The sequence below is a fragment of the Myotis nattereri genome (assembly GCF_964212035.1).
Source record: "Myotis nattereri genome assembly, chromosome: 9".
Lineage (NCBI taxonomy): Eukaryota > Metazoa > Chordata > Mammalia > Chiroptera > Vespertilionidae > Myotis > Myotis nattereri.
Window position 1 is genome coordinate 35,655,661 of NC_138084.1, and position 20,122 is coordinate 35,675,782.

Sequence of the window (20,122 nt, forward strand, 5' to 3'; positions counted from 1 at the left end):
TTCCTCGTGAGCCGCTAGAACGGAGCTGTCATCACAAAGAAAGACTTTCCCTCTGTACAGAGCTTCTGTATATGGAGCTTCCATGCTTCCCCCTTGGGGCAGGGCGACTTTTGTCAGCCCCTTTCATAGCTGGGAGAACGCAGTCTCCAAAAAGAGGCAGAGAAAAGCTTCCTGCTCCTCCAGGAGGGCTCCTCAATGGCTCATCCCCACGGTTCCTCTTCGCACAAGTGCTTGGAGGCTCTGTGTACGGCCTCCGTGCCAGACACCCCCCAGACTGGAGAGCTGTTGGGGACCACTCCAAACAAACATGTGTGGAGGCAAAACAGTGTCTCTCTTCCTGTCAATTTCCATAAAAACATCCCTGCCTTGTCACAAGGTCATTGCTGGGCTTATCCTGCTTAACTCAGTTTGGAAACATCTTTTCAGTATCTTTTACTATCATCCTATTTCAAATTATGCTGGCAAATATTTACGTAGCATGAGCCATGCTCTCTGGGACACGTTTGGCACTTTGGTTATATTAACTCTTTGACTTTTCACAGGAACCTCTGGAATAGATGCTAGACACACGGTTTTCCTTTACTCTTTTCCTTACTCATACTCACAATACTTCCTGCCCCAGATGTGTAATTTTTCTCCCCACATTAACCAATTCCCTGACACCGGCTGGGTGTCCTACAATTCAATTCCGTTTTGACACTGTCTACCTGGAGTTAGCATCGGATCCCACAGGTTAAGGGCTCCGCACGCCCGTCTGTCCCCACTTCACATGCCAGGCACAAGTCCCAGGCTGTCACTGGTGGCTCACTATAAATTGGGGTTCCCCCAACCCCTCCTTGGGTTCAGTAATTTGCTAGATGGGCTCACAGAGCTCAGGGAAACACTTGTGTTGACCAGCTTATTATAAAGGATATGATAAAGGACACCGATGAGAGGCCAGATGAAGAGGTAGCCAGTGCACGACCTTCCGTGGAGTTGGGGTGGGTTGCTCTCCCGGTAGGTGGATGTGTGCACCAGCCCGGAAGCCATCGAAATCCCACACTGTAGGGACTTTTATGGATGCCTCATCACATAGGCAGGATCGGTCATTAACTCATTGTCCAGCCCCTCTCCTCCCTCCAAAGGATAGGAAGTAGAGCTGAAAGCGTCAAACTTCTGCTCAGCCCCTTTTCATAGCTGGTCTTTCTGGTAACCAGCCCTCATGTAGGAAGGAGCCCACCAGGAGTCATCTCATTAGGTCAGAAACTGCTCTTACTGTCCAGGGAATGCCAAGGGTTTTAGGAGCTCTGTGTCAGGAACCAGGGTCAAAGACTGAATAGGAGCAGGAACAACCCAATATCTATATATATAAAAAACCAGTGACCAGAACGCTGTAATGACTAATCAGTATGATGCCCACTGTGGCCAGCAAACCAGCCAATCAGGGGGTGGGGCCCTCCAGCCAACCTCCTGCAGCACCTCCTCCCAGCTGGCCCCACCCCCAACAGGCCCCCACCACCCCCATCGGCCCACGGCCCCTCCCCCAGCCAGCTCTGCCCCTGATTGGCCCCCACACACACCAATTGTGGGGGGCCCCACTGGCCAATTGCCCTTGGCCCCTCCCTCCAGCTGGCCCGGCCCTGATCAGGACCCAATCGGGGCAGGCCCTCTGGCCAACCTCCAGCAGTCTCCTCCTCCCAACAGGCCCAGCCCCAATCAGCCCCGATTGTGGCCAGGCTGGCCAGATGCCACCTGTGCAGGAATTTGTGCTCTGGGCCTCTAGTATATATATGTTTTTTATAATTTTACAGTAGCATTATTAGTTTCCATTTTACAGAAGAGGAAACTGAGTACAGAGAGATTATATATCTGCTTCAGGTCACTCGTTGGCAGAGCTGGGGTTTGAACCCAGCCAGTCTGGCAAAGGAATTTGTGCTTGTGACTGTCACAGTGCTTTGCTGCCTTCAGGTGGCAGTTTGTGTCACTCTAAACTTTAGAGTCTAAAGGGACTGGGGGCAGCTGCTTTAACAGAGATTTAAGCTGATCAGTTCATCTGGTGGGGAAGGTCTGCCTCTCAGTATTGGAAAAAATGTCTTAGTGAACATCAAACCCGTTATCTGGGCGGAGAATGATGCCACGGCTAGGGCAAATGTTGGATTTGGAGCCAGTGGGCGGGGGTGGGAGCACCTGGGGAGGAAGCCAGTGCTACCTGCCTGCCTCCAAGAGAGTCATGTCAGGTGCCTCTCCCTCCTGTTACCTGTGGTTTACCCTTGGGGACGTCTGCCCCGGAGGTGTCCTTGGAACCTGCACTTTGCTCTTTGTATTCTTGGCTTTGCTCTTTCAAGTTCTAACCCTGGCATTATGCTTGGCTTTATTCCTGGACCAGAAAGTGGATGTTCCAGATCCTGCCCCATCCTTCCTCTCCTCACCTCTGGCCATCCCTTATTCTCTCTCTCTCTCTCTCTCTCTCTCTCTCTCTCTCTCTCTCTCTCTCTCTCTCTGTCTCTCTCTCTCTCTCTTTCTCCTGAAAGATGACTTACCTTGCCACCTATCTGAGAGAGGACTGGATTTTGCTTAGTACCTTATACATAGGACAAGACATAACCAGAAGGAAAAAATGTCCATCCAACTGGTTGTTAGACTCATTAATTTATTTATCCAATAACCATTATTGAGCACCTCGTGTGTGCCAGGCACCGAGTGAGCGTCAGCCAGGGAAACCTCAAGGAGCTTCCGCCGCAGTGGGAACCCAGAGTGCAAGGCAGGCGATCGGAACACCTGCCCACAATCCCCCGGCCTCTTCGGGGAGGAGTCATCCTCACAGGTTTCTAGTAAGTCAGGGGCTGGACTTGATGGCCCACAGAAACCTGTCCTTCTGTGGCCTCTCTGGAGGAAGACAGGACCTGCAGAGTGGTGTCTGCAGGGAGCCTCCCTTTACCTGTTTGACTCCCCTCCCCTGGGAGAGGAGGACAGGGGAGCATGAAGTCAGCGGGCAGTTCTTTCAGCCTCATCTGGGCTCTTTGGGCAGAGAGAGGACAAACTTTCTCTGGGCACCAGGATAGTTTGCTTTTGGGGAAATCAAAATGCCATTCATTCTCCCTGAGTTGTTGTAACAAGGCCACTGGCAATCCAGGTGGGAAAACCTGGGGACACTGGACATGGGCTATATCACCAGTGAGCCTCCTGGACCTCAGCCCATGAGAAGCTTTGCCAAATCTGGGGGTGGGGGAGGCTTGCCTGCTTGCTTCCTGGGTTGAGAAGATACCAGGACCTCAGGACTGAAGGGGAGAAAAGCCGCATCTCAGCCTGGCTGGGCGTGGCTCTATTGCTCATCCCCCGGTGCAAGCTCCAAACCTTCTTGTGGCTCCTGCTCCCAGCACCCATCCTCCTCCTCCTCCTTAGCCGTAGGCACCAAAGTAACCTCCCAGGAGCCAAGAGAGAAAAAGGAGAAAACAAGCCTTGATTGGCGGGTGGACTACAGAGGTATATCATTTGTCAAAACACATCAAGCTGTGTACTTAAGATCTGTGCATTTTTGCATGTAAATTCAGCATCGGGGATTTGTGTGTGTGTGTGCTTTTTTAAAGTGAGGGTGTGAGAAAGAGATGGGGAAGTCCTTTGCCTGAGAGGTGGAGAGGGAGGATGGAAGAGACATCTTCTGAGAGGTTGATGGGTTTTGAGAAGACGATTGTGGTTGTGGGGAAGGATGATCGTGGGGGTGGCGGTTAAAGCAAGCTTGCCACCCCAGTGACAGCGGCTCAGGCAGGTGGCATGTGGGTGACCATAGTTCCACAGCAGCAGGCACACACTGGATTTTTTCCTACAGGCAGTGGTTGTTATTTCCAAACAGAGCCCGGGGGCACTTGGGGGAGAGGAGGAGAAGCGGCCTTCTAGTGCCAAGCTTCAGGGCTGTCACGTTGCCATGGCAACTCTCTGGCCTTCCTCCAAGGTAGCTCAGGGCAGAGCCCCGGGCAGGTGCTGCTTCCTGCCTCTTGTTGGCAGATCCTCAGAGGCTCCTGAGTCAATGATGTCACCTTTCTCTCCAGCAGTCCCCTGAGGTCCATTCCCTCCCTTGCAGGGGGTAGGTGGACTGGCTCCTCGGTTGACTGGTGGGTTAGGGCCTGAGGCTGAGGCATGAGGGGTTGTTAAAAGAGAGACTATTTTCTGCAGCCCCAGGTGGGAGCAGCTGGGACAGAGCCACACCCACACACCCACAAAGGAGCCCTGGGCCCTGAGCTGGAGAAACCATGTGTGAACATCCAAGAGGAAAGGAGCAGGCCAGGATTACAGCAGAGAGAATGCATCCTGGAGCCAGGGACTCCGTCCAACTGGGAGCAGGTCAGGGTCCATCCAAGGTGACTGTGGGTGTTTGCTGCCACCACCCTGGGTGTGGCCACAGGTTTGGGTGTATGGATTGGAGTACTGTGGGGTCTTCATGGTCTCTAGATAGACATCTAAGAGCTCAGTTTTAGGGGCCAGGAGGACTGGCTTTATGGGTGTGTATGGTGGGTAGAATAATGGCCTCCCTAGGATGTCCATATCCTAACGCCCAGAACCTATGAATATGGTGTGTTATGTGGCAAAGAATGAAGGTTGCAGACGGAAATAAATGTGCTAATCAGGTGACTTCAAAATGAGATTCTTCTGGGTTATCTGGATGGGCCCCATGTTATTGCAAGGTCACTGAAAAGTGGAAGAGAGAGGTAGAAGAGTCCGAGATGGCAATCCGAGAAGGCCTTGACCAGCCACTGCTGGCTTTGAAGTTGGAAGAGAGCCATAAGCCAAGGAATGTGGGCAGCCTTTAATTGATTTTTTTTTCTTAACAAACCCACAACCTTGGTGTATTGGGACAGTGCTTTAACCAACTGAGCGACCTGGTCAAGGGCCTGGGCAGCCTTGAGATAGATACTGGAAAAGGCATGCACACATTATCACCTTGAGCATCCAGAAAGCAATGCAGCCCTAACAACTCCTTGATATTAGCCCAGTGAGACCTCGAGAATGGTAAGATAATAAATGTGTGTTGTTGTAAGCCACCAAGGCTGTAGTAATTTCTTACAGCAGCAACATCAGTGTTCAGAAACTAATACAGCATGCAACAGGACCCCAAGAAGGCTGCAAGGACTCTGCACTTGGCTTAAAGTTCTTTGTTCACTTTGTTAAAATTCTGAATAATTTTTTAACAGGGGCCACCATAGTTTCTTTTTGCACGGAGCCCACAAATTATATAGCTGGTCCTGGGGGAGAGGGGGCGGGCTCCAGGTATCAGTGCTATGCAAACTGCTTAATGTCTGTTTTGTGTGTGTGTGTGTGTGTGTGTGTGTGTGTGTGGCGCGAGGGGGGGGGGCGGTTACTGAATTTTGTCCTCACATCTCTCTGAGGTAGTTATTGTTTTCATTTTATATAGTAGAATCCTGAGTATTTGAAATGTCAAGAAACTTGTTTAAGTTCCCACAGGCAGTATTTGGCAACCAGTAGTTTTACCTGGATCTTGTGTCTCCAAACACTCCCTCAGCACCCGTGGCTCACCCTGCTCAGGTGAGCTTTTCTGGTTTGGGACTGGCTCCGTGGAGATGACCCAAAGTTTGTGGAAAGGGTGTGCTCCATGAGGGCAGCCTCGGGGCAAAGGGGTCAAATAAACACCCTTAGGTAATGATTCTGCTGTTGCACTGAAAATGCTAACTGCACAAACACAGTTGGGGGGAAATACTAACTAAAGCAGCCTGGAAAAAAAATATTTCTGGTTCTTCATAAATGTTAAGCTCATTATGGGCCAGTAGTGTCATGTGGTTTTTCTTAAAGGTGGCGTAATCTTGAGCTGTATATTCTTTTAATCTTTATTGATTGACTGGTTTGAGAGAGAGAGAGAGAGAGAGAGAGAGAGAGAGAGAGAGATTTGTTGTTCCACTTATTTATGCATTCATTGGTTGCTTCTCAGGGGTGCCCTGACTAGAGAACAAACCCACAACTTCGGCGTATCAGGACAAAGCTCTAATCAACTGAGCTACCCAGCCAGTTGAACTATATTAGTAGAGGTATCTCTATCACAAAAACCCCGTGGTCGTGACACTGTCACAGTGGAACGACCAAAGGCTGGTCACCAGGAGGCTGAGTGTGCGGATGCTGGCAGGGACTTGACACCAGCATGGGTGGGTGGGGCTGCGAGCATGGCGAGGCCACACAGGTGGGCGGGCCATGCGATTTCATTCGCTGGGCTTCTAGTAATGTCTTAAAAAGGGGAGGTGACAGTTTTGTTTTACTCTGCTACTCAGATCACAACTGCAGAAATGGAGTAAAAGGGATAAAAAGAAAGTAGAGTATGTTCAGAGGAGAACAACCTAGGAGAAGAACTGGATAACATGACAAGCAGATGAAGCTTCTGCTTAGATTATAGAGTAATATTTAAGACCTGATTCCCTGGGTTCCAAGGTCAGGTCTCTCACTTATAAGCTGGGTGACTTCCAGCAAGTTACTTAGCCTCTCTGTACCTTGGTTTCCCTGTCTGTAAATTAGTGATACTAATACAAAGATTATATCCTATATAATAAAACCCTAATATGCAAATCGACTGAACAGCAGAACAACCAGTGGAACCACCAGTCCCTATGACACACACTGACCACCAGGGGGCAGACACCCAATGCTGGAACTGCCCCTGGTGGTCAATGCGATCCTACTGGGGGAGCACCACTCAGCCAGAAGCCGGGCTCACAGCTGGCGAGCACAGCGGCAGTGACAGGAGTCTCTCCTGCCTCCACTGCAGGCGGGCAGTAAGGAGTGAGGGGTCCCGGACTGCGAGAGTCCCAGACTGTGAGAGGGATGTCTGACTGCCAGCTTAGGCCTGATATCTTTGGGTCTAAGCCGGCAGGAGGACATCCCCCGAGGGGTCCTGGACTGAGAGAGGGCACAGGCCGGGCTGAGGCCACACACACCCACACACACTCCATGCACAAATATCATGCACCAGGCCTGTAGTTGTAATATATGTCGAGCTCTAAGAACACTGCCTGACATGTAGTAACTACTCTTTAACTTTTTGTTACTTTTATTACCTGGGTCTCTGATTTGTAAAAGAGATGTCTTTGGGGATGCTATCATGACTTTAACTACCTGAAGGACCACTATGTGGACAAGGAGCCCCACGGGACAGGCTACCTGCCTGGTGCTGGATGAGAGGAGGACCAGGCAGCCCTGTAAGGCAGACCAGACTGAGGCCCCCAAGCGGGACTTCTCCCCCGCCCTCATTCTGGGCATCAGAGGCTGAAACCAGCCTGGACTTCCTTTTCCTGACACACAGGGCCCACCTTCCCTCTCCCCACAGTCCTCAGCTCTCCTTGCCACAAACCTGTCCAGCTCACCAACAAACCCACCACATGGAGACACTCAGTCCCCATGGGGCTTTCCCACTACACCAGCTGACTTCTGTGCCCTGAGAGTGACTGGCTGTCCATGGAGCCCAGGGATCCCATTTTCCCTGCACTTCTAAGATGTGGGGACAAACAGTCTCCCCGCTTCCTGTTGACTGTTTATGTTTTTAATGACTCGTTTCCCTGTTGTCCTACTTGCAGTCTGGGTCTGAGATAGCAGTTCCTCTCTCTAAATTGGTAGTCACCTGAAAGGATGTTTGTAGAACTTTTTTAAAATCATGTTTTTATTGACTTTCAGAGAGAGAGGGAGAGGGATAGAGATATAGAAACCCTGATGAGAGAGAAACATCATCGATTTGCTGCCTCCTGCATGCCCCCCACTGGGAACCAAGCCTACAACCCGGGCACATGCCCTGACCTGGAATCGAAGCAGTGACCTCTTGGTTCATGGTTCGATGCTCAACCACAGAGTCACACTGGCCGGGCAGAACTTTTGTCTCTGGATGAAAGCTGGAGGTCTTGATGATCACGTCTACTTAGTAGTTTTCCTGTCGGCAATTCCCATGCTGGATTCTGTTCCGAGATCAGTTGGCCCATTTCTCTTCCTTTACAGACTGTTAAAACTCCCCATTCTCAGATGTCCACCATCTCCTCCACATCTGAGCTAGAGGGGGTGTCTTGCCCGATCCCCAAAGGCCCTGCCACCATTATCCTCTGCTTTACCCAACTCTGGCTTATTGGATGGTCTGTTCTTATTGTTGCAGTCAGGGAAGGAGTAACTGTTCAACGCAGCAATTCCTGTTCTATCGGATCTTGGTGGGAACCCCAGAGCTTTCATGGGCCTGAATTGATTCTACCATTCCCCATTCAAGTATTTATTAGTTTTTTTCATTCAGCCAGACACCCGGGGCTTTCTGGGTGGACATTGTGGTAGGCACAGAGGGTACCTGGTGAACAAAGCGATCCGGAAGGGTCTGGAAGAAGCTACAAGTGTACCATGCATGGTCACTGGAGGATCAAGCAAGTCCTGGGGGTGCAGGTAGGATGGTGGAAGGGGAATGTGGGGTGGACATCGATGACTGAAGGGCTAAGAGGGCACTGCTGATCCTGGGGCCAAGTGGTTAACAGTGCCCCTGGCCCCCTGTGCTGACCACAGTTGCAGGAAGGGCCTCTCTGGGGGCACTTGGGGGAGCGGGTACGTGAGAGTATCATCTTCTCACTGCTTGATTCAGGTAGGTCCCACCTCCACTCCCAGAACCCTGACATAGTTGGACCTGGTTCCTCATGTTCATTGGCAGAAAGACCCCAGCTCATGTTCTACTTGATACACATTCTGGAGAGGCCTAGCCCTCCTTCCACCCAGGTCAGGCGGCTCCATGGGTGGGTAGCTTGAGGTCAGGGAGGAGAGACTCTGAGATCCAATCCGGAGGCCTCTGGCTGCTGCCCTGGGTGATACCCAGGGACCAGGAGCCTGGGTTGGCCTCATTCCGTCTGCACTGCTTCCCTGCCTCTCGCAGTAATGGCACTGAAGCTCTTGATATAAACTTGCTTCGTAAATAGCTCAAACAGTCTTGGGGGGCTCTGCTGAGAGGCTCCCTACTTCGCTGCTCCCATCCCCACACCGCCTCTGGGTGCAGAGATCGATAAAGTCGAGTTTATCATGACCATCAATTCTCGCTGATTAGACAGCCATAGTACTCCTCTCTCAGAAATGCCTTGTTTTTATCTCTCATGGAAAATGGCTCGACTTTGAACAAGAATGAGAGTAAAAAGGGAACTTTTGTGGCTTGATTTTATAGGAGAAGGTGCCTCTTCTCAAAATGAGTAAGGGATTGGTCTCATGCAGCCAGGCTTTCTCCAGGAGTGTCGCCCGGAAGGGACCAGGCACACCTTTGTGGCTTCCCTGAAGCTCATCTCCCCGGCCCTTCTCTGGAGAGGCACTCGGGGAAGCAGTGTGTGGGGAAGACGCCCAGAGCAGGCAGGAGGGCAGGGCCTGGGAGCAGAGGGTGTGCATGGCCAGACCTGGAGGACCAGGTGCTGGGAGAGGCCATCTCCGAAGTGTGACTCGTGTTCATTGGCAGATAGACCCCAGCTTCTATTCTACTTGATAGGCATTCTGGAGAGGTCTAGCCCTCCTTCTAAAGGTGTGATGAACAGTTCCCAATAAGGCCAGTATATCGGGACACACTCACTGTCTCTGGAGAGGCCGAGCACTCGGTGGGGATCAGTGCTGGTTGGTAGACAAAACAAGTGCCAGACTCCGGCACAGAGGTGGTGGGAGGGCCCTGAGCAGCTCCCAGGAGAGAAGGGAAGGATTTAAGGAGATCAGGACATTTGGGGGGGGGGGGCTAGGGGAGGGGGGATCACTTAATTACAGTGCAAAGAAACTGAGGACTGCTGAGCCCGAACCTGAGGGAGCCGCATGTTCAGCAGGGGAAGCGGGGTGGGGTGGTGACTCCTGCAGGAGAAGGTTTCTAAGAAGAAGGAACATGCTGAGATCAGTAGCCTGCGTGTAAAATGTAGGCCTTCTACAAATAAACAAACCTGTTAGTTTTGTTCAATTCCAGAAACTTACCATGTGCCAGCCCCTGGTTTAAGTTTAGAAGGTAACACAGTGCAAAGTAAACTCCTTGCTCTCAGGGAGGGTCCTTACAGTAGAGGGAGACAGATGGTAAACAGAGAAGCGATGCACTAGACTAGGTGTCTGTTATGTTCAAATGTTTGTCATATAAAACAAAACAAAACACACCTTATGTTCAAAAGAGACTTTCATATGAAAATAGTCATCAGCAGACTTTCACTTGCGAAATGGATACAACATTTCCATTCTGCTTGGAGAAAGGCCATCAGGAGCCCCCTCAAAGGCGCTGGGGCTCAAACCATCAGGACCGACAGGGCCATTGCTGGGAGAAATCCATCGTGGTCTCCTGGGAAGTGGGACGCGGAGTAGTTATGTTGAGAATTAAGAAGGGAAGAAAGCAGGGGAAGGCAGTTGCCCTCTAACTCTGGAAAACACCTGGGAGCACCTGGAGCTCTGCCCTCGAGGTCTCAGAACTCAGGGGAAACCTCCGCGGGAGGGCAAGCAGACGTAGGGTCTCAGTCCTCATGCTGGTGGAGTTCGCGGGGAGGACAGTGAGCAGGCCCAATATACTGGCCTTACTGGGAGCTGTTCACCAATCACACTTTCAGAGAAGAAAAATAAAGGTCACGCGGGAGTGGTTTGGCCGTACATGGTATTTTTAAAATGCAATTTGCAAGTGGGTTGTGTGTTAATGCTTAGTTCAGTTTCCACGCCGACGGAAAGGCCAGCTGCTGGCCTCCACAGTCATAAATAAGCACAAGCAAGAAGAATTGTTTGACTGTTAACCACAAACCTTTTAATTGCTATCATAGAAATCATATTCACAACAATAAAAATGTTTAACAAGGGTGTGATGAGCATAAGGAGTCACTCCAGTCTCCCTCCTTCCCAAGTCCCTCCCTGCACCTCCCCCTCTCCTTTGTCCCTTCACCGCAGTTAAAGAAGCTGCTTTACCTCCCTGGCCTGGTCTCCAGTCACAGCATGTTCCCTTGTCCCACTGGGCCTTTGAAGGGCTCACCTTGAGTGACATTTAAGTTTCTGATCAAATCTCTCCTCCCCACAGAGCCCATCCCTGACCCCTTCTTCTAGAACAGTGGCCAGGGCATCATGCTGACCTCCTACCCTGTGTTACTTTCCATCTCCACACTTACACGAATCTGGGTCATTTGTTTGCCTCTTTGTTTACCTGTTTCCCCCGACAAAGTGTAAGCTCCAGGGTTACGGGTACTTGATCCACACCCCTCTGCATCCTCAGTGCAGAACTGCCTCGTGGAAGGAGCCCAGTCCACATTAATTCCATTAAATGTAACAATGAACGAATTCGACACCAACCTGTTAACCTGAGGGTTTTATGAAAATTTTAAGTATGAAGCAGATTTGGGAAAAGGCTCCACTCTTTCCCTTCCTCCATCCCTTTTTGGTGAGAGAGAAGAAGAGCTTGAAATAGAATGAGAGAAGTTTCTGTAAATTTCTGGTAACCATAGAGACGGCGATTTTAGTTTATTAATCTCCTCCTCTTCAGCAGGCGGGGGCCCCACGGTGATTTCTCCGAATTGCTCCGCGCTGGTTATCCCACAGACTTCCTCATTAAGGAAGAGCAGGCCCATGCCTATCCTGCAGCACGTTAATTACTGAGGAGCAGGAGCCCTGCGCTATTATGCTCATTAGTGCGCGCTCTAACCTGGCTGTGCCTCCACATGGGAGCAGTGCAACGCGGTCACCAGCCCTGACCATGGAGCCCTCAGTGGTTGGTGGTGGGAGTGGGCAGCCTCCTGTCTGAGTCCAGGGCCTGGGACGGGGCTGCCATTCAACCCCCGAGGGATGGGATCTCAGTGCCTCTGGAACGGCGGCGTTTAGTTTCAGCCAGAGAAGGGCACCAGCGGTGGTTCCCTGCCCACTAAGGCAATGCTTGCAGGGAAGGAACTGGACATGTCTGTCAACCATGACACTTCTGGTTGTGTGGCCTCTTTATGGCATCTGATTTCAGGGTTGTGTGTTCCTCTTCCCACGGGGAATGGGGTGCAGACTTTCATGAATTTGCCTCATGTCCTCTGGGTAAAAGATCTCCAAATGGTTTCAGGGTTTCAGTGAAGCGAGGGGTGAATGGTGCAGTTAAAGGCAGTCTCTCCCACAATTATTTCTTCTTCAAGAAAGAACCCTGGTGTAGATATCAGAAGCCCAGCGTAGATATTCTCTCTTGGCAGCTGACTCCTGGCGGGGACTCAGCCGCTCTGGGCCAAAGTGTCCTCATCTGTGAAATGAGACTGGACTTGTCCTTCCATCCCTCCTTCATTCACGTTGAGACTCTGACTTCAATCTGGCTCTGAAGCCCGGACCCCTGTGATGAAGGAAGGGCAGGGAGGCCCAGGCAGTATGCCTGCTGGAGGAGCCAGGGTGGGTTCCGGCAGCAGGAGGCCCTGGGAAGAGACATGGTTCCCTCCTGAGGCAGAGCATCTGAGGTCTGGCCTCACCTAGGCACTGGCTGCCATTTTGGAAACACTGAGACTTTCCTTTGGTTGCATTTTCTCTCCCGTTGGTTTTAGAAATGTTGAGTCATTCTTCCAGTAAACACTCAGTGACCACCTACTGGGTCCAGGCTTTGCACTAGGTGCTAAGGGCACAGCTATTCAGCTGGGCTAGTCTTTGACGCATTCAGATCCTGTTGTGGGGCAAACAGTTTTAATGGTGTGAGCTGGTCTGCTGCACACTTGGGGGTTGGCTTCACTGTATCAAAGAAGAGACCTGGGAAGAATCAGGACTCCGGAGCCCTCCAGGAAAGCTGGAGCCATGAGATGGGGTGGACCAGCACCTGGGGTGCCCCCGAGGATTCCCTGAAAGGTGTAAGGTCCTGGTTCTCCTTCTTTCCAGGTGCCGCAACCTCTCATTCCCTGCCAGCCTGCCCGAGGTCAGCATCGTGTTCATCTTTGTCAATGAAGCCCTCTCGGTGCTTCTGCGCTCCATCCACTCGGCCATGGAACGCACGCCTTCGCACCTGCTCAAGGAGATCATCCTGGTGGACGACAACAGCAGCAACGGTGAGTGTTCGAGCTCCTCGCTCTGCGGCTGACCCTTGAGCAGAGGGGTCAGCCTCTATGCGGGGTTCTAATTTTCTCAAGGCTCTCTGTGGCGGCTCCTGCTCTGGAACGTTGCCTCCGTGATGAGAGATTCATGGTGGTCAGTGCTCTGGAAGGTGCACTCCATAAGGTGTGCCCTCTTTGCATCCCACTGAAGCCTGGTCCCCAAGCTCTGTCTTACCAACCTTCCTCTCTTCCCTCCAACATTCTAGTGTAATGAGATCAATAGCCCTGACCTCTACCCCGACCACATCCACAGTGGACGTGGAATTGGAGCTGTGTACACAGAGTAATTGAAGTCATTGACTGGGAGGAGAGGGTTGGCAAAGAGAAGAGAGAAGACCAGCAAATAGAAGTTGAGAGAATGCTGAGTGTAAGACATGTAGGAGTCAGGAGGAAGAGGGCTGAGACACAGGGAAGGCCCAGCAGGAGAAACTGGAGGACACATATTCCACAGACAGAGAATTTCAGGAATGAGAGTCATCTGTTTGAATGAACCGACAGACAGGTGGAAGGACACAGAGTCTGGGAAGAGGCCAGTGGGTTTGGAAGGTGCAGAGCATGCAAACCTCAGCAAGAAGCTTTCAAGACTTGGCATGCAGCTGTAGAAGCCAGGTGAAGGTAAAGAGCAGGCATGGAGGTGGACTTTTCTGTCAGGGATTTTAACTGTGAAAGAGAATCAGGAGCCAAAGTTTTACATACACACACATACAGACAGACAAATTTAATTAAAAAACAATTTTAAAAAATTAACCACAATCTACAGCAAAAAATATATTTATATCATGACCCAGGATGACATGCCTACTCACACCCAATTGTATGCACATGCTATTAAAACAGAACTTTTAAGAAACAATAGTTACCCTTATAATGGGTGAAACATGCTCTTTTCTATTATAGTCTGGTCTGTGTTGCTCAGGTGTATGGTATAGTATTGTATTGTATTGTATTGTATTGTATTGTATTGTATTGTATTGTATTGTATTGTATTGTGTGTATTTCCCCTGTTTGAAAGTAAAGTTGTTCTCGAGACCCTGACTGCAGGTTAGAATTGCTTGGAGAACTTTTAAGAAGTCCAGGTGACCATCCCTTAGCCCTGGTGATTTAATGGGTTTGAGGAGCAGGTGCCTGTGGCCCTTGGCCGGAGATGGGGGTACCTGAGTCCCTTGAGGCCAAGGGGTGGAGCAGGGCCTGTGAGGAGGGAGGAGAATGGATCCTGGGCACAGAAACCAGGGTTGCCTCTGGGAAGAAAGGGCCCATCTTTCTGCCCTTTGGGAGGATCAGATGGGTGAATAGGGAGACAGCTGGAGGCAATGAGGAGTGTGGCAATGGGGGCTGAGGCTGGCAGAGCAATAGCACCCTCTGGTTTGCAGGACTCTGCATGGGTGGAGGGCATTGTGGGAAGGGGTCTGGTGCCAGCTGGAGAGCCCCTTGGGAATAGGACAGGACGGACCAGTAAAGGGGTTCCCTGGGAGCAGCCTGAGCTAAGCTCTCAAGAGAAGAGGAGGGACACTTGAGACTGGCTGTTGGAGGAAGTGAGCCGTCTCTGGCCTTACTTAGCAGAGAACTGAAGGATCCTTTGCACCGGTCCTGCCTGACTTACGTGAGGGCGGCTGCGGCCATGTCCTGGGCAGGCTCCATTTAGGCCTGCTTCTCTTGGCACCATCTCACTCAGCACAGGACTACAATTTATCTCACATCGGGCCTCTGCTCAGTTCACAAGCATTTATAGAGCCTGGCTGGGCCAAGGACATGAGGGAATGATGGACCAGACCTAAACCCTGACATCAGGGAGTCATGCAAATAAATGTAAAATAAGGATGAAACATAACAGTCTCAGGTCTACCACTTCCTGGTCTTTTGCTTGTTTTTTTTTTGTTGTGTTTGTTTTGTTTTTAATATACCTGTATTGTTTTCAGAGAGAGGAAGGGAGAGGAAGAGAGAGACAGACATCAATGATGAGAGAGAATCATTGTTTGGCTGCTACCTGCATACCCCCAACTGGGGATCGAGCCTGCAACCCAGGCATATGCTCCAACCAGGAATTAAACCGTGGTTCATAGGTCAGTACTCAACCACTGAGCCACACTGGTCGGGCTGCTTTTTGTTTTATGTGCCATGTGGGGACATAAGGTCCTGCCCTGCCCTGTCCATCCCATAGTCCCTGAGGATAAACTGAGGGAATGGGAGTGAAAGTGCTATATGAGCTGCGTGGTCCTAAGAGTGAGTTAAATGACAATAATAAAAATAGCAACATTAACAACAACACTAGCTGGCATGGAGCCTCTGCTTCGAGGCAGCCGTGCCTTTCTCTCTTTTCTGGGGGGAAGACCAGAGAATTTGTCGTTAGTCCAGCTTTTCGGTTCCAGCTCTTTGTAGCTTCTTCCTAGCTGTGAGTTCTTAACCTCTGTGAACCCCATTTTCCTTATCTACAAAATTGGGATGTATAATTCCTACCTCGGGGATTGTTCGGAAGCTTGAATGAGATAACGCAGGGTGGAAGGGATGTTGGTGTTTAAAACTGTCAGTGAAGCAGGAGTACGGAGCTTTCAGAATGAATCCCTTGCTAAGCTTTCCTTCCCAGGCGTTTGTCACAGGTTCTGTCTGTTCTGGTGCCTTGTAGCCTCTTCTGCAGGCACCTTGCTTTGGGGTTAGGCTGTGTTCCCATAAACACAGGGAAGGGGCAGTTGATTACTGCTTTCTTCATCCAAGCCCTTTGGACCTTTAGCTCTCTCTCGGAAACGCAGGGCTGAAGGCTCTGCAGACAGTCCTGGTGTAGGAGTCTGAGTTCCTGTTCTCTTGCTTCTTAAGCAATTTCCTAAACGAGCTTCACTCTTTCAGGGACTGACTCCTGTATAAGATGCTGACAGTATGCTAAAGTGATCTCAGGCTTTTGTGTTTGAGCTCCACTAAAAATATGGAGATTCAGATCAGCCACTTTGCTGCCCCAGGACATTTGCACTTGCTGTTCTCACCACCTGGAATGCTCTTGCCCCTTGATATCTGCACATCTTGTTCCTTTGCCTCTTTAGGCCTTTGCTCAAATGCCACCTTGCCACCCTATTTAAAATGGGAGCCCTTACCTCTGTTACTCCTCACCCTTCCTTGCTTGTTTTCCTTTAGAGCACCAATCACCACCTGACATTCTGTACTCACTTGATTACTTCCCTTATTTATTTGGACATTTTCTCTCCACTAGTATGTAAGTTCCATGAAGACAGGGAGATTTGTTTTGTCCATTGCTGTCTCTCTAGCACCGAGAATAGTACCTGGTACTTGTCGGTGTTCAATAAATATTGATTCAATGGAAAGAATGAATGAGTCTTGATTCTGTAGGTCTGGGGCAATTGCTAGGCATCTGCATTTTAATAAGCTTCTCAGAGCTTTCTGATGCAGTGGGACGGTCTCATTGTTGTCCTCCATCTGTACTGCAGCTGAGCCTGGACAGCAGGCACCCAAGCTCCCCCGGGGCTAGCCTCAAGCAGTGAGCACTGCGGGTGGAGTGTTTCTTCCTGCAGTGGGGTCCTGGCACCTCCCTGCTCATCCCAGGGAGAAGGCGTGAATGGCAGGTGGAATGCAGAGCAGGAGGGGAAGCTTCTCTTGCTGTTACCCCAACCAGGGAGGACCTATGCACGGAGTCCAGCGGCCAAGCCTGGGCCTCCGCCTTCCATCTTGCCCAACCTCTGCAGGCATTCGCCGCAGTGAGGGCCTTGCCGTGTCCTCCCTGCAACCCCGCGGCAGTGCTTCCCCTCCCCGGCTCCTCTTCCTTGTTATCTCAAGGACATGGGGGAGCCCGCGCGAGCCTCCTGGTTTAATTACTGTGTTTTGCAGTGACTCCCAATGGGCCAACGACTTCAGCTGGGGCTGAGTGATTCAACCTTTACAGACCTCCAGAGGGAGGAAGCACCAGGATTTTCAGCTGATAGAGTCGTCTCTTCCTGTGCATCTGGGCACTCATTTACTTGTTCATTCATTCATCCATGTGTTCAATTCCTCAACAGGTCTTTGCTGGCCATATAATTTTTGCCAAGTACATTGGCACATGGCTAAGCCACTGCCCGCCCCCCTTCCCTTGTGAACTCACTCATGTGACACAGGTGTTCCAGTACATAGCTCAGAGCAGGTGCTCAGTGATATGAGTCCTGGCAGGCTCCCTCATCAACTGTCCAGAGTCACCACTTCCCCCAATCTGGCCACTCGTGCTTCAAAAAATTTTTTTCTTTGTACTCAGTTTCTCTGTTTCCTCTTTAAACTCTTGTCCTTATTTGATAAACTTAAAAATCATACACAGACACATTTTTAATACCTTAACTAATAATAAAAAATAAATAAATAAATAAATAAATAAATAAATAAATAAATAAAATCATATACAGGTCTCTCATGCTACTTTGAGGGCCTGTCAAAAGCCGAATCTGAATTTTGTAACTAAAAGCACATCAAAACAATGGCAATATCAAATACTCTTTTAAGAATCCCATATCCTGGAGATTTTGATCTGCTCCTGGTTGGCAGTACTTGCCCAAACTAAACCAGCTTAATGTTTGAACTCTTCTGCTGCTTTGCAACAAGGGAATGGCCAGTTTCCACCCCTCACACACCTGAGGCTGGGGTCGAGTGGTCTCTCTCCTGGCCTATCGATATCCTTTCCTAGGAATGGCTGCCCCCCACCCCCCACCCCCACACATACACACACACTCCTACTCCCTTTGCCCAGCTCCAACCTTTGCTCAGGCTCCACTCAGGTGCCACTGCTTCCAGGAAGCCTTCCATCACTCTGCACTACACCCCAACCGGCTGGATCAGGGAGTGCACACACATGCCCTAGCTTCCTCCCACACGGTGTTTGAGCTGTTTATTTACTCACTAAATTACAGAGAGCTATTTAATACAGACTAGCCAAGCTAACCAGTGTGAGAGGGACACAGTGCTGGGCATCTCAGTGTCCCTCCAACTAGCCCAGTGCCCAGCACAGAGTAGTCACTAAACAAATTTTGTTGACAAGAGAACAGGGAAGTAGACATGATTATCATCTGTATATCACAGACGAAGAAGCTAAGTCTCAGAGAGGTAAAAACAATAAAAATTGTTTAAAAAATGTAAAAAGTGACCAGGGCTCAGGGTCACATAAATAGCAGGATGTGATGGTATAGGAACTCAAACTCAGGTCCTCTGGCCCTGGAACCCATTTCTGTTACTCACCACACTTCCGGAAGCCTGGGGGATGTGTGGACATAAGCTCAGTCCTTGGTGGACGTCCCCGATAGCCAGCCACACCATTGCTTCTTGGTGAGGGCAAATCAGAGCCAATGTGATCCACACACACATTAACAAGGTGGGCCTGTGTCCTGGAGTCCCAGCGTGGGTTAGCTGCCCCCATACCCTCTTAGGTACAGGGCCTGATCTACTTCAGGGCAGGGCAGCAGGCAGGCATGGCCAGAGGGGTCCCCAGGCTGGCTTCCAGGCCCCTGGCTAAACCACTGCCTGGTAGGGGGTCTCTGCCCAGGGTTGTAGTTTGACCCCCACTTCTCCAGACCTGGGCCTCGGACCAGCGTGACTCCCAGTGCTCCAAGTCAGAGTCCCACTCAGTGAGCGCTTAGTATGTGCCAGAGACTATTCTAAGTACTTTATAGAAATTAACTGGTGCTCTGAGACAATGGTAAGAACGATGATCAGTGTCATTTTTATAACAAGAAAGCAGGCACAGAGCAGTTAGGAACGTGTCCAAAGTCACACAGAAGTGGGATTTGAACCTAGATTGTCTGGCTTGGGAGCCTACACCCTGGACTATTAAACAAGGTTGCCTCAGGTGCACCATGGCTCCCTGACGCCAAAAGACTTACTTGAATGTCGTCCTCATTCTCTTTCCTCCATCCACTCTGGAGAGAGAGCTGTTGGGCAGCAGGACCAGTGAAGAAGAAAGCAAAGAAGGAACTTAAGAGAAGGGTGTGCTGTTCCCTCAGCTGGAGCTTTGCCGGGTCGAATAAGGAAAGACATTTCCCAGTGAGCTTCTTGGCTCGTGTTGGGGTAGAGAGGAAATTGAAGAGTTGGCAGCCATGCTCTAGGTCACCTTGTGAGAGGGGGCAGCTTCCTGTTTCCTTTGAAATAGAGAGAAGTTGATATGCCTGTGTGTGTACCCATATGTGTACGTGTGCACGCACATATGTGTACATGTGTTTGCATGTGTGCATCTGAACAAGGCTGTGAGAGTGAATATGAATGAACCTATGAGTGTGCATGTATGTGGTGTGAGCATGTGTAAACAGTGTGTCTTAGTCTATTTGGGCTGCTATAACAAAATACCATAGACTGGATGGCTGAAGCAACAGACGTTTACTTCTCAGGTTCCGGAGGCTGGGAAGTCCAAGATCAAGGTGCCAGCAGATTCAGTGTCTGCGGAGAGCCTGCCTCCTGGCTTGCAGACAGCTGCCTTCTCTGTGTGTCCTCACATGGCCTTCCCTCAGTGTGTGGGTGTGGAGAGAGCGATCTCTAGTGTCTCTTTCTCTATGGATAAGGGCACTAATCCCATCATGGGGGTTCTATCCGCATGACCTCGATTAACCCTAATTACCTCCCAAAGGCCCCACCTCCAAACACCCTACGAATTTGGGGGCACACACATCCATTCCATAGCACTGGGCTGTGTGTGCAGTGTGAGTGATGGTGTGCATGCAAGTCCCCACTGACAGCGGCTCAGCTTCTCCCACCACTACCTGGAGCCACCCTCACCATCCCGATGAATGACAAGTAATTGCACAACTGTGAATCATTGTTAGTTTTAATTGTTGGTATGAAAATCACAGTGTAGTGACGAAATAGAATCAGAGCTCCCAGATTGCCGCCAGCTGCTGGGCCCCCTCCCCCAAGCCCCCGCAAAGCCCCCATCCTCCCTTGGCCCAGAGCCTGCCTAATCATTGTTTAATGTTTCAAAGATGCTGTCCTACACGAGAGATACGCATTCCGGGCTGTAAAAATACCAACAGCTTTGCATGCAGCTGGAATAATTGCAAAAATAAAAAACGCAGAGGAAAAAAATGGTCAGACAGTATTGTGCTTTATGGAGCTTAAAGAAGCCCATATAGCTAATCTAATTACAGCCAAGCCTCAGGCAGCTTGGA

General features: G+C 50.3%; 1 protein-coding gene across 2 annotated transcripts in view; it reads left to right on the forward strand.

Annotated features, from left to right (window-relative positions):
* GALNT18 (polypeptide N-acetylgalactosaminyltransferase 18) overlaps nt 1-20,122 on the forward strand; it is a 296,162-nt gene that overhangs the window by 145,253 nt on the left and 130,787 nt on the right. For both annotated transcript variants that reach the window (XM_081099430.1, XM_081099431.1), the window contains exon 3: nt 12,796-12,962. In XM_081099430.1, the coding sequence (XP_080955556.1) occupies nt 12,796-12,962 (167 nt within the window). The remainder of the gene's footprint in view (nt 1-12,795; nt 12,963-20,122) is intronic.